Below are 16,623 nucleotides of genomic sequence, written 5' to 3' on the forward strand. Positions count from 1 at the left end.
ATAAGAGGGAGGTTTTTCCTTCACACTCCTGTGAGCTTGTTAAACTCGGCAGGGAAATCAGGCCAGTCACATCACCCTTAGGTAGTACCTTTCACACACAGATCTCAATAGTGAGGGAGGTTGGTATCATTAGCCCACTTGTACAGATGGGGAAACTGAGGCAAAGAAGGGAAGCCATTACCGAACAGGTCCCGAGTGAAGCTGGGATTAGAACCCAGGTCTTCTGACTGCATGTCTAGTGTGGATCATGATGCCTCCAAAAATACAGCAGGAACAAAGAGCCCAACTGTTGAGTAGTTCCTTACCCCTCAAGCTGTCCCACTGAAATAGACTTGCTCAGCTGTGCTTTGCTAGTGATAGAGGAGATTGGTCTCTTTAAGGGACCCAGGGCTTTAACTGTCCCCATCAAAGGGCCCAAAGGCTGGGCTCTGATCCCCTTCCTCCGATGGCGAGTCCAACTGCGACATTTCCCAATCATCACTAGTTTTCTTCTCCCCTCTCCTTGCCCCCCAATTTTTCAAAGTGGAGATTTGCTGAAATGGACCCTGCCCTGCAAACAGTGTCCTTTTTGACCAATCAGCAATCCCCCATCTACCAGACATTTCGGCGGAGGATTCCCGACTGGTCCTACTATGGAATAAGGGGCTACCCAGCATGAGCGAGAGGCTCCCAGCCTGGCCCCACAGCGCCCGACGCAGAGCAAGGGTTAAGCCGTAGCCAATCATGGAGCAAGTGCGCAGGACACAGCACGCGCAGGACACCTGGCCCCATCAGCCCATGCACAACGGCCTGCATAGTAGGTCTCCACTGCAGCTGGGAGACTCACTCCCAGCTGGGGTTGTGGATGTCCCAGCTTGGACTCTCGGCTCCAGAGCCAAACTCCCCCCCGGAGCCAGAACCCCCACACTGTGATTTTAAGTGCGCTAGCTCAAGTCTACTTAGGCTAGGACATTCGCTTCCTGCTGCGGGTAGACATACCTTACGGGGGAGGCACAACTGCTTCCCTGTTTCTCCCCCGTACGGCTCTCCCTCCCCCATGCTTCCTTAATGACTAGCTCCCCGGACACAGCCAGCTGCCAAAGCCTCCTGCCCTCGTGCTCCATCGCTCGGATGTGCACAGGGCGAGGGCTACCATTGACCTTAACGATCCAGTTGTTGGTTAGACAAACGGGCCCAGGCAGCAAGCCAGAGACAGCTTAAATCACCAACACGGGGGGTGGCTAAGGAGATGGGAAATAGGGGTCACGCCCCCACCCTCTACATTGTGGTAATAAACAAAAAAGAAAAAAAGAGATGAGACTCCGTCACCCAACTCAATGACCCTTTATGTTCCACCCACTCACGGCTGTTCTGGGAGCCATTTGATGGAGAGGCTGATGCATGCTGAGCACCCTTGCCCTGTTTTATTTAGGTTGCACTTAAGGATTTGAGGAAAGCGGCAAATCTGCACCCAGGGTTTTCCCAAATGCACGTGGGAGAGAATAGATTTTTTTTCCCCCCTCACTGAAAAGTTAACATGCCCAGCAAAACAGGCGGCTAGCGCAAAGGACAGCCCACTCAGCTGGAGGCGAGCAATTCCCAGTTCGATTCTCCTCTCCTGGCACTCCGCTGCCAGTGTCAACTTTCAGGGGACGGGCAGAGTGGAGATGCAGCATCATGTTGTGTGATGGAGGGAGGGGTGTCAGAGCAGAGACCAGTGCAGGACAATGAGATGACAGAGAGGTCCATATGCTGTTAGAGAATGGAAGGCATAGGAGATTGGGGGTGTTACTCTTCATGCTGATAAAGTTTAGGTTTTCAAATTATCCCCAAAAGTTTAGGGTTATTTACTGATCTATTGCACATTCAGTTCTTCATGAGAACGTTCATTACATTTGGGCTTTCCCCAGGCATCCTGGTGAATTCAGAGATTCCTAAGGTCAGAAGAGACCTTATGATCTTCTCCTCTGACCTCCTGCATAACACAGGCCAGAGATCCTCACCCCAAAATCCCTACCTCAATCCCTACCCTGGTTGAACAGCTACAGATCTTATAGACACCAACACATCTTTATTCAGGACAGTACTTAAGCACATGCTTAAAAAAGTTAAGAGCTTGCTTAAGTGCTTTCTTGAAGAGAGGCCTGTAAACGGTTTTCTGCTTTCTGAGGACCCCTTTGTGGTGACTCTGCAGCACCCTGCCTCAGGTTTGCCCCTCTCACAGGGCTCCTCAAAAACTCCACCCCATCTATATCATTTTAAAACATTCCCCTTCTGGAAGGGGCAGGGGGCAATTAATGTAGTCCATAAACACACTGGCCCTCCAGGCCCCAATCCTTCCCCCGAACCCAGGAAGCCCATAGCCATCTCTCCAGAGCAAAGCAGCAGTTCACACCAGCTGGCCGCTTCCGACACCGGTTCTCCCCCTGAGACAGGTGACCCCCTCCTTCCCTGTTATAATCCAAACAGCCCCAATCCTTGCAGCACTCACCTGCAGCTTCCAGCTGGCCTGTGGCTAGCTCAAACTCCTCCACCTGCCCTCCCACTCACCTTTGCGGGCCTCTCCCTTATATCCCTGAGCCTGGTCAGTCAGTCACATGACCAAAATCATTTGTCCCACCTGGGGAAGTGCGCTGATCTCGCCACAGGTGGGGCCCTGAGGCCCTTAAGGGGCCAGCCACCCTGTGACAGGGCCCAAGGATGGGAGAATCCACCCTACCCCATAGTAAACTGTTCCAGTGGTCAGTTCCCCTCCCCGCCCCCTGTTAAAAATATGCAGCTGGTGCCTGGTGTGAATGACCCTGGCTCATGTGAGCGTTTGTGAATAGAGGCTGATCACGGGGCTTCTTTACCAAGGAAGCAGCCTCGGTTCTATTCGCCCAGCCCCAAGGGCTCGCGTTGTTTTCTAATAGGGCCACGGAAGCACCCGATCCCAAGCTGCTGCTTGGGCAAACCGTCCAAGGAAAGCTGCAAAGCATCGGAGGGTTTTGCTATGCTAATTGCCATCAGCTCTGTTCGTTAGGGAGGCTGGTTTCCCAGCAACACATATAGGTGCTAACTGAGGTCAGCCTAATTGGTTTAAAAATGGGTTTGTTGCCAAGGAGCTGCATGGAGGCATTTTACAAACAGAGCGGCTGATGGCAGTGGGCACCCTGATGGTCTCTTCCCAGGCAAAATGGCATCAGAGGTTCCACCTTACCCACGTGCAAATACTCACCGCCCAGTGATGCGCCTGCATGATCACACCCGTGCATTGAATGGGGAACAGAAATGCATCGTCACGCAGACATGCACATGAACTCGGCAACGCACACGGGGCGGGCGGGCGGGCGGGGGGGGGGGGGGGAGCTGCATTAACTCACATACTTCTATACGTCTGGTCAATTACTCACGTTCTTGCAACACCCTCACGCACAAAGACACAGAAACATACGTACTCACACGCATGCCCTCGTACACTCATCCATGCATAGACACACCGGCACACTCACAAATAACTCATGCACCACACACTGCGCACTCACTTATCATGAAAAACACACTGAAGTTTTCACCTCCATGACACAGCCCATTAACTCACGTGCACACACTCCTAAATGAATTATATACACGTTCTCCCACGTGCATTGCACTCAGATCAACACAGACTTATGCAGGTATCACTTCTGCATCACGTATGCACATACGCACGTACAGACATTATCTTACATAGATTACACATACATTACGCATACACAGATGGCTGCTTGGTGCGCTAGGCTGATGCAGGACAATGAGTGTGTTAACACTGCACAGTTACCCAGACTCTTACCCCAGTTTTAACCTTACCCTCCCTACCTTCCACACAGAACGACCTCTAATCAGGGTTTGGAGGTGTTTGAGCCTGTGGAAAGTTACCCAGATGGGAGTGTGGGTTAGAATCCAGGCTCTGCTTTAACTCGAGTGGAGGCCTGCCCACTTTGCAATCACAGGCAAATCACTTGAGTTCTAATAGTCCTCCAATGCCTTCCCACAATTCCCCCCGAAGGACAGAAATTCTCTCGCAATTGACTGGGAAAGAATCCTAGAGCATTTCAGCCCAAAGAACCATGGGATATGCCCAGACAGATACGGGTGGATGCAGAAACAGCGAGGACCCAGTACTGTGGTCAGGACTTAGCAGCGGAGATGCCAGGCTAACCTAACCAGATTAACTCTGTAGTATAGACAGGCTGTCGGTGGGAGTTAGATGGCAGGACAGACGGCAAAGGAGTACACAGGTGCTCAGTTAGGGGTCTGACTGCCTCACCTGCTGCCCAACTACAGCCTCGAGGGGATGTGGTCTGCACAGCTCATGGCATTGCCAGGCCCTGAAGCCCTCCAGGCACATGAGGCAAAATCTACCCGAATACAAAGGGCCAGCACCAGTGGTAAATTTTACCCATAATCTGGTTGGCTGGGGGGGACGCCCGCTGCTCCTCTTGAAGAAGCACTAAGATGCTTATGACTCAGTGTCCTAACATATAAAGCACTAGATGGGGTACGACAGACCACCAAATCACACTAGGGACTAGGATGACGGGCTCCTTGCACAGCTATCTATAATGTGTGGGGATAAAAAACAAACAAACAGCAAACAACTGCGATCATGGAGGACTTCAATTTGAGAGACACATGCTGGAGGTCTCACTCTGCCAGAACTAAAACACCCTTGGAATTCCTGAACACTATCGATGACCATTTCCCAACTCAAAACGCTGCAGCCAACGCAATCCTGGGCAAGATAATGGAGCAGCTGATATGGGACTCGATTAATAAAGAATTAAAAGAGGGTAATGTAATTAATGCAAATCAACAAAGGTTTATGGAAAACAGATCTTGTCAAACTGGAATGGGTTACCTAGGGAGGTGGTGGAATCTCCTTCCTTAGAGGTTTTTAAGGTCAGGCTTGACAAAGGTTGGGATGATTTAGCTGGGGTTTGGTCCTGCTTTGAGCAGGGGGTTGGACTAGATGACCTCCTGAGGTCCCTTCCAACCCTGATATTCTATGAAACTAACTTGATATCTTTTTTTGATGAGATCACAAGCTTGGTTGATAAAGACAGTAGTGTTAACATCGTACACTTAGGCTTCTGTAAGGCATTTGACTTGATACTGCATGACATTTTGATTAAAACCTAGAACCCTATAAAATTAGCTTGGCACACATTAAATGGATTAAAAACTCGCTGACAGGTCTCAAAATGTAACTGTAAATGGGGAATCACCATTGAGCGGGTATGTTTCCAGTAGAATCCCACAGGGACTGGTTCTTGGCCCTATGCTATTTCAAATTTTTATCAGTGAGCTGGAAGAAAACATAAAATCATCAGTGAAACGGATTGTAGGTGACAAAAAATTGAGAGTGGTAAATGATGAAGAGGATAGATTACTGTCACAGAGCGATATGGATCGCTTGGTTAACTGGGCACAAGCAAACAATACATATTTTAATGTGGCTAAATGTAAATGTGCTCATCTAGGAACAAAGAATGTAAGCCATACTTACAGGATGGGGAACAGAGACTCTGAAAAAGATTTGGAGTCATGGTGGATAATCAGCCGAACATGAGCTTCCAGTGTGATGCTGTGGACAAAAGGCTAATGCTATCCTGGGATGCATAAACAAGGGACTCTCAAGTAGGAACAGAGAGGTTATTTTACCTCTGTATTTAGTACTGGTGAGACGGCTGCTAGGATATTGTGTCCTTTTCTGGTACCCACAGTTCAAGAAGGATGTTGATAAACTGGAGAGGGTTCAGAGAAGAGCCATGAGAATGATGAAAGGATTAGAAAACCTGCCTTCTAGCGAGAAATGCAAGGAGCTCAATCTATGTAGTTTAACAAAGAAAAGGTTAAGGGGTGACTTGATTGCAGTCTACAAGCACCTACATAGGGGACCAAATATTTAATAATGGACTCTTCAATCTAGCAGAGAAAGCTTTAACACTATGCGATGGCTGGAAGCGGACGCTGGACAAATTCAGACTGGAAATAAGGCATAGATTTTTTAAACAGTGAGAGTAATTAACCATTACCAAGGGTCGTGGTGGATTTGGCATCACTGGCAATTTTAAAATCAAGATTGGATGTTTTTGTAAAAGATCGGCTCTGAGAATTATTGTGGGGAAGTTCTCTGGCCTGTACTCTAGAGGGAGTCAGACAAGGTGATCACAACAGTCCCTTTGGGCCTTAAAATCTAAGGTGCTGGCGGGATGAGTTCTGGACCTACCGCCAGGGTGTACCTTCCAGAGCCCTGTGTGTAGCTCAGCAAAAGGGCAGGATGTGCACCCACACACAGGGTACATGCAAAGAGAAACATGCACACAGACATGCCAAAATGGACACACGCAGCCATGTTTCAGGATAGTGACAAGTGATTCTCCCACTTCTTCTGCTGAGACGGTTTCAAACACCTCATCTGTATGGACAAGGGATTGGGGTCATGCCCTCTGAAGGGAAAAGAGAGGGAAATGCTTCATCTGTGTTAGGACGGGCTTGCCCTTCTCAGGACCAAAGAAGACGCATGCATGGAAGAAGGGTATTATGGGAAGGAGAATTATATTCTCCAACTTCCTGAAATAAACCATTCTCAGTCTGAAACGTGTCTACTGGAACCAGGACGAAATCCTGTCTATGGCTGATATCTGCATTATACTTCCAGCCAAACGCCAATGTCCTGACTTCCAGAGCTTGTAATAACATAAGTACCTGTCCCCAAATTTGACGGAAGTCTCTCAGGGAGCTGGGCTCAGAAACAAAGTACTCTGAAGTTGGAGAATTGCCAGGATGTCCAGTACCAGCACAAATAGCCGCAATGGGAGATTAATTAGGGCCTGAGCATTCACAGCTCCCATTAACTTCGTCTAGGACAGAGCCCTCAGCACCTCTGACAATCAAGCTAGAAGGTTCTAATATTTGGATACAAAGGCTCCTCCTAAGCATATCTAATCCTGTCTCTCTTGCCTCTGGTTCGAAGAAACCTCTTTAAATAACAATGCGTGAAACAAAGGCCGCAGTTAATAGAAACAATCACTAGTCTCCAGGCTCATTGTGTTTCATGAAGCATGTTAAGAAACGACCACCTCACCCCGCAGAGACCTATCATTTATCACATCACACAGTAACTGGACATCACGTCTCCAAATGAGCATCTTCCCCAGTTCTCAGCCCAAGTCATCTGATAGCAAGTTCTGACCGAACCTCAATCAGGAGGTTTAGATGTTTTCGGGGGACATTAAAGGAATGTGTTGGTCCATATATTTTCATGCACCACGAACGCGTGGTTACATTGATTCTCAGAGCTAAGCAGGGCCAGGCTGGGTCAGTACTTGGATGAGAGATCTCTGGCAACAAATGAAGATGCTATAGGAAATAGCACTGGTGATCCCGTAAGGTGGGTGAGCTTTGCTTGGACTTGTTAGGGAACCGGTGTCCCAGCATGGTGTTAGGGGACACTGTGCTCTGACCACATGTCATCATGAAAGATCCCATGGAGGTTTTCACCAGAGAAGGGATGCCAGTTCCAGTGTCCTGGCTACTGTGGGGTAATTGCATCCCGTCCAGTTACATTTCCCAGCTGCTCCCGCTGCTTACGGTAATCTCTCCCACTTTCCGCTTTAGAGCGCTTTTGGAGTGTTTCTCAGGCTATTCTATTGCCACATCCCACTCCAGAGCCGGCGGCATTTCAGCTGAGGATGATGGCAAGTTACCCCTGTATGCATAGAATTCATACCTTTGTAAAGCCCCTGGTGCTTGCAAAAGGAACAATAATCAATCAGCAATCATGACTTTATAAAAGATAGCTCAAGAGCCCATTGTAACACGCACTGAAACTTCCTGTTCAGATCCCACTCGACCCTCTACAATTGACTTGTGCAGTTTAAAAGAGAACAGGTCAGATCCTGAGCTGGTCTACTTCCAGTTTACGCCAGCAGAGGCTCTGTCTAAAGAGGTTTCCCTGTAAAGGGAAAAGCCCAGTGTTAATTCTTCCTTGTTTTCCCCAACCTGTTTCCCCATCTGGTCTGATAGTTTAAAAATCAGAGCTGGTTGACATTTTCTCATCAAAATATTTTTGAATGAAAAAAATATGGCTTCAAAAATATGGTCCAAAATAAAAAGTTTGCAGAAATTTTTCATTTAGGTAAAAAAAACCCTCAAAACCAATTTTTTGGGGGGTGAGTTGTTGTTGTTTTTTTAACCAAAACCCCCCAATGTTATTTTTTTCGTCAAAAAATATTTTTATTTGGTCTAGGAAACATTGTTGGGTATTTTCGGCTTACAAAAGTCAATTTTTTTAAAACCAAAAACTAGTTTTGAACACTGAAAAAAACCACCCTGTTTAGTTTTGCTTTTTCATGAAAAAAAAAAAAAGCAGGAAAATGTTTATAATAAAAATGTTTCAACGTTTCCCAAGAAAAGTAATTGACATTTTTCTTCCAGCTCTCCCAAAAATCTGAAAGTCCTAATGTCTCTGAGTTTCTAATTCCTTCCCTCATCTGATAAAGCCCGAAGCTTCATATGTTATAAATTCCATCTCCTCTATGCTGCCCCAATTTCCTAGCTGACCCAAAACCTGATCCAAAGCCCAATGAAATCAGTGGGCTTCAGATCTGGCTCCTAATCTCCACTTTAGTGAAGAACAACAGAGGGCCCTTCCACGGCAGAGTCACACAGAAGTCTCCAGCTCATGTCTCTGCTGGAGGAGCTAGAGAGTTTTGGTCGAGCAATGTTGCTTCTCGCTACATCACAACAATGGGCCGGCAGTGATGCCCAGTCCCGCGTAATGTTGGATCAGCCAGTAGCTTTGATGGCAAAGTGAGGATGGAATTGGCAAAGCTGCTCAGGGCTCTCTGCATTGGCAGAGAGAGACTGGACCCGGCGCAGTAACACAGCACTGGATCCACATTGACCATGGGAAAGGCAGTACTGCTCCAAAGCTCCTCAGAGCTGGATCAGCCAGGGCCACGACAAGGGAAACTGGAGTAAGATGTGTCAGGTGGCAGCCCCTCTTCTGGCTCCTCCGGAACCTTGTATTCAGGTTCTGGCTGCACGTTTCCCTCCATTTCCTGATCTACGCACAAAGTCACGGGACTGGGACCTCCTTGTCAACCTCCTCCTGGCGCTGGCCAAGATGGCCTCCATCGCTGCAGGAGGAGGAAGCTGGGCTGGGAGCGGGGGTGTGGTGTGCTCTGCAACTGTGGGACCTATTTCCATTCCCTCATTCAATCACACCTCCGGGCAGCGTTCCTTTGGGCAGTGTCCACTGACTGCCTCGTGGCTTTGAGGAGCAGTGGGTGCTATCCGAGGTTGTCCCCATCTGGTTCCTTGACTTTCAACCGTTGACCTCACTCCCGTTCCTGTTTTTCCCTTTGTTGTCCCACACACTCCCTTGTAGTGTGAGCATAGCGGCTACTCTCCCATTAGTTCTGGGGCCTTGACCCTCCTGTCCCAGGTCTGCGAATAGTACAAGGGGAACTGGAACGGGTTATTTATTCTTGCCATAAGAGAACACTGAAACTAGACTCTTGCCTTTGGATTAGCCATGAGACTGCAAGAGAGACTGGCACTGGTGGCGTGGCTCACGGCTCCTCAGCCCTGGGCACTGTTTAGTGCTGGCTCACCCAGTCTCTAATGCTACACGAGACAATGGCGTGGCAGCCAACGCTCTTGGCTCACACCAAGGAATGAATGGAGATCCCTACAGCTTGAGCTGCACTGCCCGGGTCCATTGCTGGGGCCACAAGAGACTCATCTCCTCCTTAGACTGGACACAGAGGGGAATGTGTAATACACACTGACCCTGCCTACTGCGTTAGAACTAGCAGAGGACCTAGGCACTGGATTTAGATGTTACCCATACGGCAGCGTTAATCCAGCTCTCAGGCTGGATCATGTTCCACCATCAAAGAGAGAGAGAAAGGGGGGGAATAGGCCATGATGCCTCAGGGGCAGATTTAAAGAACAAAGCCACTGTTTAGCGCTTCTGAGCTCTAAACGCAGCAAGAGAGGCCAGCAGATCGCTTTATGCAGCTCATTAAATAGGAAAGAGAAAAATCCTGATTTGATTTATTTTCCAGGTTTTCAGTTCAGCTCTTTGCAGAATTTGTTTATGAAACAACAACATACAAAGTGATCATCTGGTGGACGGGAGGAGCTAGGATCCAGTGCGAAACCATCAGACCTGCATGAACCCACTTGGGTCAATCCCTTTGGGCTACTCAGTCAGAACTCTCAGTAACTCCATTGGCCGGATCCTTGGCTGGTGTAAATTAGGGTAACTGGAGCTAGTTGGAAAAGGTCAGTTGTTTTTTGCTGGAAATTAAAAAAAAAAGTTTCAAAATTTCTCTTGAACATTTTTTATCATTGAAAAATTGAAATTGCCCAACATTTCAGCTTTCAGAAACAATTTTCGGTAACGATGTAAGGATTTTGAAACCCATAAACTCAAAATGCTTTTTGAAAACCAAATATTTTCACCAGAAAATGTTCATTTTGATTTCTGGTTTTTTCAATCGCAAAACCTGAACATTTTGATCAAACCCTGCCCTAGCATCACTTTTGCGCTCGAAAACATTTTGACCAGCTCTAGCTGGAACTCCATGGACTTCAGTGGAGTTTCTCCGGTTTACACCAGCTGAGGACCTAGCTCGGTGAGTGGCATCAGAAGTGGACAAACAAGGTAGGGGTGGAGCTGGTGGGTAAGGAAGCTGGCACAAACATCAGCAGCTACAAAGAGAAGAGAAGATACCGGTGGCAAGGTAGTTTCCCAGGCAGATAGTCTAGCTGGATGGGAGGCAGATAGATACAGCAGACCTGATTCTCTGTGCAAAGCGAGCGTAAAGCTCTATTACGCTGAACTGGTAGCTTATTACACACACTTTGCACAGGTGTAAATGAGTAGACAAGGTGCAGGGAAGAGCCAGTGGTTCTAGGTGATGCTGTGGCTAGCGAAGGAGCTAGGTGTGGATGGGGAAGAAGGACGCCAAGAATACAGGTGAGGATGTACTGGTAAGAGAAGCCCAAAGGGGATTCCAGTTAGCACAGAAAGACAAGGGTAGGGAGAGATGGAGTAGACGGGAAGATGGTCTCCTGGGAATAGATGTGAAAGAGGGAAAAGGTCACATAGGACAATGGAAATGGATCACACAGTGCACTGGACAAGCCCTTCGTAAGAACAGCACATGCCTGTGGAGCGGGGTGAAGGGATGAGCCCGAGGAAGCCAAAGCTCAGGGCAAGGTGGCACTTTATGGGCAACCTCCGCTCTGGCATTCACTTTTAAACAGCCTCTCTCATGCGGTGGTGGGGGTGTTTCACCCCAGAGGTGCAGCGTGGGTGTACGCCTAGCATCACTCAGGGACAGCGCGGGCAGGAGAAGGGCAGGGAGTACAGTATCCTGAGAAAAGAAGCATTTTGCTTTTGAAGGGGGTTATTGGGGGAGCTAATGGAGAAGTGACTGGGAAATGCCCTTACTCCCCCACCCCCCGGCTTGGAAATCAGCTTTACGCATCCATACTCGTCCCTCTGTCCTCCACCTCCCCGACCCGCGCTGGCACTCCATCCACCAGATGCCTCTGGCTCTCACCTGTACCTTTCCGGATGCCGCTGTCGGCCGCGCAGGGGAAATCGCCGGCATTCAGCAGAAAGCAGGTGGCCGCTTTCTTGGTTTTGTCCCTGGTGCTGGAGCGCCTCATCGGCCGTTTCTCCTCATGCGAGGACGAGAGGGGCTGCTCCTCGTCTGACAGCACGGTGTTGGCGTCGCCATTCTGCTTGGAGTCTTCAGGGGCAGGATGGGAAGGGGAAAGGTATGAAAAATATCAATTTTCCAGAGAAACTGACACGCCTAGACACTTGTCTGCTCACTCCTGCTGCTGGCAACAGGGAGGCCATGTGGCTGACTGCCCACTAGCTACAACGTGGGAAATGGTAGGGCAACTTTCCCCCTTATGTGGCCCAAGTTGATGCGAGTGGAACTGAACCAGCAATGGGGTTTGCTGGCTCATTCCCCAGATAATTTAATGCCGCCCTTCCATAACTCAGAAATAACTAGAGGGGCTCTGTTCAAACCTTCCAAAAAATAAAAATCCGCCATGAGGGAGAGACAGAGGCCACATTCCAGCAGGTGTACACTGGAGAAGCTCTACTGATTTCATTGGACCTATGTCAAGCTGAAGATCTGGTCTAGTAACATCAGTGGAGTTGGGCCAGTTTATACCAGCTCAGTACCTGGCTCTCTGGGCTCAATCCTCAGATCAATCCCGAGGCAGCTCTAAATTACGACAAATAGCCACCTGCAGGGGGATTGGGAAGCTACCCCCCAGCTCCTTTACAACTGCCCCAAGCTGCACCCAGTGGATTTTGGCTGAGAGCTGGGTCCTGTGGATGGAAATTTTTAGTTTAGAAGGGAACTGTTCCATGAGCGTTCCAGGACAAACAAGGGGTTTGAAAGGAAATTCCTGCAACTTTAATGGAGGTGCTCAGGTCCTGTACTGATGAGTATAAAACACAGGCTTGTAGCAGGCCCCACTACGCACCCATGAGAGAACGTGAGCAGGGCCAGATCTTCAGTTGGTGTAATTCAGTGCAGCCCTTCAGTGGGGCTACAGCAGTTTGCACCAGCTGAGGATCTGGCCCTGTACATGGTGTGAATTTAGTGCTGGTGAAAGACACCAGATTATCAGCGCTGGAGGGTGGAGATTCCTCTGTAGGGCAAGTACAATCAGGGGAAGTAGCAGGGCCAGCTTTCCTCACAAACATGTCTCAAAGAGCACTGGAAGGTACCAACTCCTGGGTCCAGAGGGCAGTTCAGTCTCCACAGCCCATTCAGTCCTTGTTTTCTCTGCTGAGATTGCCAACAAGGCGGCCTGTTGGTGCCAGTTATGCTAGTGTCTTAGGGCACGTCTACACTGTAAGCAAAGGTGTGACCGTCGCATTGGCAGGCATGCCCGTGTTAGCTTCAATCTAGCTGGCATAGGTAACAACAGCTATGTAGACACAGTGGCATGGGCTAGCAACCAGAGTACAAGTCCACTGGGGTACACACTCTGGTTGCTAACCTGTAGTCAAGCCCACGCCACCACGTCTACACTGCTATTGACACCCATGCTACCATCTCCCCTTCACTTTGCAGTGTAGTCAGCAGCTTTGTGATGAAGACCCCGCTTCTGCTCTTAACATTGGGAACTGGATTAAGATCCAGCCAACTCACTTTCAGGCAGCCCACAAGCTTTTGGTCACCGTCAGCTTGCTATTGTATCTATTTGCAGCTTTGATCTACCGCTCCTAAAGCCTCTCCCAGCCAGAACTGAGCTCGATAGATTTGAGCCAGTGACCTAGATGGCTCCAGGGCTGCAACAGGCCAAGCTAAGGATAGCTTTTCAGCTTTTGCTCTGGATTCATTGGCTCTAAGCCAAGATGTTCCATGCAATTTAAATGCATCTTTTGTTTGCAATTCAAAACCGGAGACAAACATCAGGGGCCAGGCTCCCAACGGAGGCCTCAGAGAGCCTTCCTCTGCCAGCCGGGAGCCTGTAGCAAGAAACCCCAGAGAGAGGCAAACCCCGGGCAGCAGCCACACAGAGCGTAAGATTGTCAAGTGTTGGCACCAGGAGATACCCACAAATCAGGAGCACGCAGCGGCTCCTGTGCTCCAATGACAGGCTGCGCGGCGAAGACACCCCAGCAGTGATTTCAACCTATTACATTGTAATACATTCCCTTGGGGGCTGGCTGCTAACCTTTGCACACCAAAGACACGTGGATTCTTGGTGCTGGCAGCTCGGTGTGGTGCGAATAAGGCTGGGCAAAGCAGTGCAGAGGATCAAATGGGTCTGCTAGATGCTGGTGGGAAAATTTTTGACACGACAGGTTTCCATCGGAAAATGCAGTTTTGTCAAAAATCAAAATGCGTGCCAGGATCAGCGTCCATTGCAACAATAATTTCGAGAGGACAAAGTCAAAACAAATCATTTCGACGTTTGTTGCAATAACGTAAAAACATTTTGTTTTGCCTTTATTGTTTTGATTCATTTTGGTTCGACGTGTATATTAAAAAGCAAATTTTAACATCATGCCACCTTTGTGCAATTGGGTATGGTCATGTTGTAACATGATTGAAAGAAAACATTGTTACCATACTGAAACTAACCAATTTGACTACGCCAGAATTTTCATCCACTGGAATGTTTCAAAATTTTTCGCTTTTTGCTCCAAAATTTGAAATTAAAACAAATTTGGAACGTCAGATTTTCCCAAGGAATGGAAATTCCATTTCCTGATCTGCTCCAGATGAAAGCACCAGGGCGTTGGAGCAGCTCAGGCAAATCATGTGGCACAGGCCAAGCTGGGCTAGCTACCAGGGAACAAGGTCACGACATGGGTTTGGCCAGCTACTGGGGCATAGGAGCACTGCATGGGCTGGGCTAGCTGCTAGGTACCACACAGGCCAGACCAGCAAGGTGTCAGGGCAATGCACAGGCCAGGCTAGCACAAGAGACACTGAGAGATAGTGCTTGCTAGTAGCTGGCACTCTTAGCACAGAGGCACTTAGAGGATTTGCCGAGGGATTTCTGCAATTCTCCTAGCTAGCCATTAGCAGTGGGAAGCATGGCGCATGCTAGCCACCAAAACAGAAATGCCAGCCACGGACAGGAAGCATCACTGAATAAACTACTATCTTCACTCTCGGGTTAGGTAAAATGGTTAACACACGGGGGTTGCTTCTGATCTCATGGGGGCTTTTAAATCAGTCAGTCCTTCAGTGGAGTTACTCCTGATTTACCCCAGGGGCAGTGAGAGAGAGGAATTAGGCCCCACGGACTTACCCCTAATCTATGCCAGCGTGAGAACAGATTCAGGTCCATGCGGCACCATTCCTAGTTGCTTTCCAGGGATTCTGCTTCCCTAATGTTGCAATCACCTGAGCCAGCTGCCTCTGTCAAAGGCCTGGAGTCCCTCTCAAAAAATCAATACCTGACAGCCTTGCCTTGAGGTGAGGGCATCAGGCCAGATTCTGCTTCCGCTCCAGCGTGAATCTGGAGTGTCCCCGTTGAACCACAGCAGTCAGCCAAACCCCCCAGTGGGAGTGGACTCTTCCCTAGAGTCTCCATTAGGTGGGACTTACATACCTGGCACTTTTGCATCTCACCTGATCGCTTTCTCTCCACCACCACCTCCTCCGCTGCCAGGGGGCAGGTGTCGCTCTGCGTGCTGTTGCGGGGCGAGTTGTCCTCGGACTTGCAGTATGTGGGGGAGTCCAGTGGGGCTGGACGGGGTATATGCTTTTTCTTCTTCTTTGGGAGCTTCTGCTTGGCCATAGCTAGTGAGTAGTACATGCCAAAGTTGTTGACGATGACAGGCACCGGCATGGCGATGGTGAGTACCCCGGCCAGGGCACACAGCGCCCCCACCAGCATGCCCGACCAGGTCTTGGGGTACATGTCACCATAGCCCAATGTTGTCATGGTGACCACCGCCCACCAGAACCCAATGGGGATGTTCTTAAAGTGAGTGTGGCCACTGCCGCTGGGGTCGGATGGCTTGGCCCCAATCCGCTCGGCATAGTAGATCATTGTAGCAAAGATCAAGACCCCCAAGGCCAGGAAGATGATGAGGAGCAAGAACTCATTGGTGCTGGCCCGGAGTGTGTGGCCTAGCACCCGGAGCCCCACAAAGTGCCGTGTCAGCTTGAAGATCCGGAGGATCCGGACGAAACGGACCACCCTCAGGAAGCCCAGCACGTCCCGGGCAGCCTTGGAGGACAGGCCACTGAGGCCTACCTCCAGGTAGAAGGGCAAGATAGCCACAAAGTCAATGATGTTGAGCAGGTTCTTGATGAAGAGCAGCTTATCTGGGCAGCAAATGATGCGCACCAGGAACTCCAGCGTGAACCACAGGACGCACACCCCCTCGATGTAGGTGAGGACGGGCTCTGTCTCCACCTTATTCGTCAGCAGAACCTTTGTGGTGTTGCCAACCACCATCGTCTCAGTCACGTTGACATTTCTATTAAAGGCCTCATGAGTCTCCAGGCAGAATGTCGTGATGGAGACCAGGATGAAGAAGAGCGAGGAGAAGGCAACTATCTGCAAGAGGAAATGAACTCAGTGGTTAGGGGAACAACCCGGGGCAGACAGGGGAAGAAAGCAGCTTCAAAATAGACTTCCTTCCCCTTCTTATCTATCCCTACAAGGGGGGAATAAGGAAAGATACACGCTGTGTCCAAATCTGAGGGGAGGGGTTCAACAACAGGACATTCCTGGTGTCAATTGTATTTCATACACTCCCTCTGACACAAGCCCTGCTCTTATTTCCTTCAGTTCCCCATCAAAGCAGAGCCCAGAAGCTTGCCATGCTAGAGGTCACAGACAAGGAGAGGACACGGCCCCTCCAGTGACACCTGGGAGACTAGCACTGGGTACCCGTTGCCAGAACCCAGCATTGTCATGGTAACCACGGCCCTCCAGAACCCGGCGGGGATGGTCTTAAAGTGGTCACCTCAACTGGGGTCAGAGAGCTCGGCCCTGCTCTACTCTTCATAACAGACCTTGGTGTCGAAGATCAAGACCACAGGGGCCAGGAAGATGATACAACTACAGAGCGTTTCACTTCTAGCTCCCCTCTTCATA

The 16,623-nt window shown here is 49.3% G+C and overlaps 1 protein-coding gene across 3 annotated transcripts in view; it reads right to left on the reverse strand.

Annotated features, from left to right (window-relative positions):
• KCNC4 (potassium voltage-gated channel subfamily C member 4) overlaps positions 1-16,623 on the reverse strand; it is a 56,734-nt gene that overhangs the window by 19,964 nt on the left and 20,147 nt on the right. The window contains exons 3-5 of one of the 3 annotated variants that reach the window (XM_043533639.1): positions 15,144-16,080; positions 11,589-11,774; positions 10,025-10,311 (exon numbers count right to left, since the gene is read on the reverse strand). In XM_043533639.1, the coding sequence (XP_043389574.1) occupies positions 10,298-10,311; positions 11,589-11,774; positions 15,144-16,080 (1,137 nt within the window). In that variant the 3' untranslated portion in view covers positions 10,025-10,297. Of the gene's footprint in view, positions 1-10,024; positions 10,312-11,582; positions 11,775-15,143; positions 16,081-16,623 lie in introns of those variants that run through there. The other 2 variants (XM_043533638.1, XM_037885248.2) reach the window with 2 other exon arrangements.

Source organism: Chelonia mydas, chromosome 21 (assembly GCF_015237465.2).
Source record: "Chelonia mydas isolate rCheMyd1 chromosome 21, rCheMyd1.pri.v2, whole genome shotgun sequence".
Taxonomy (NCBI): domain Eukaryota; kingdom Metazoa; phylum Chordata; order Testudines; family Cheloniidae; genus Chelonia; species Chelonia mydas.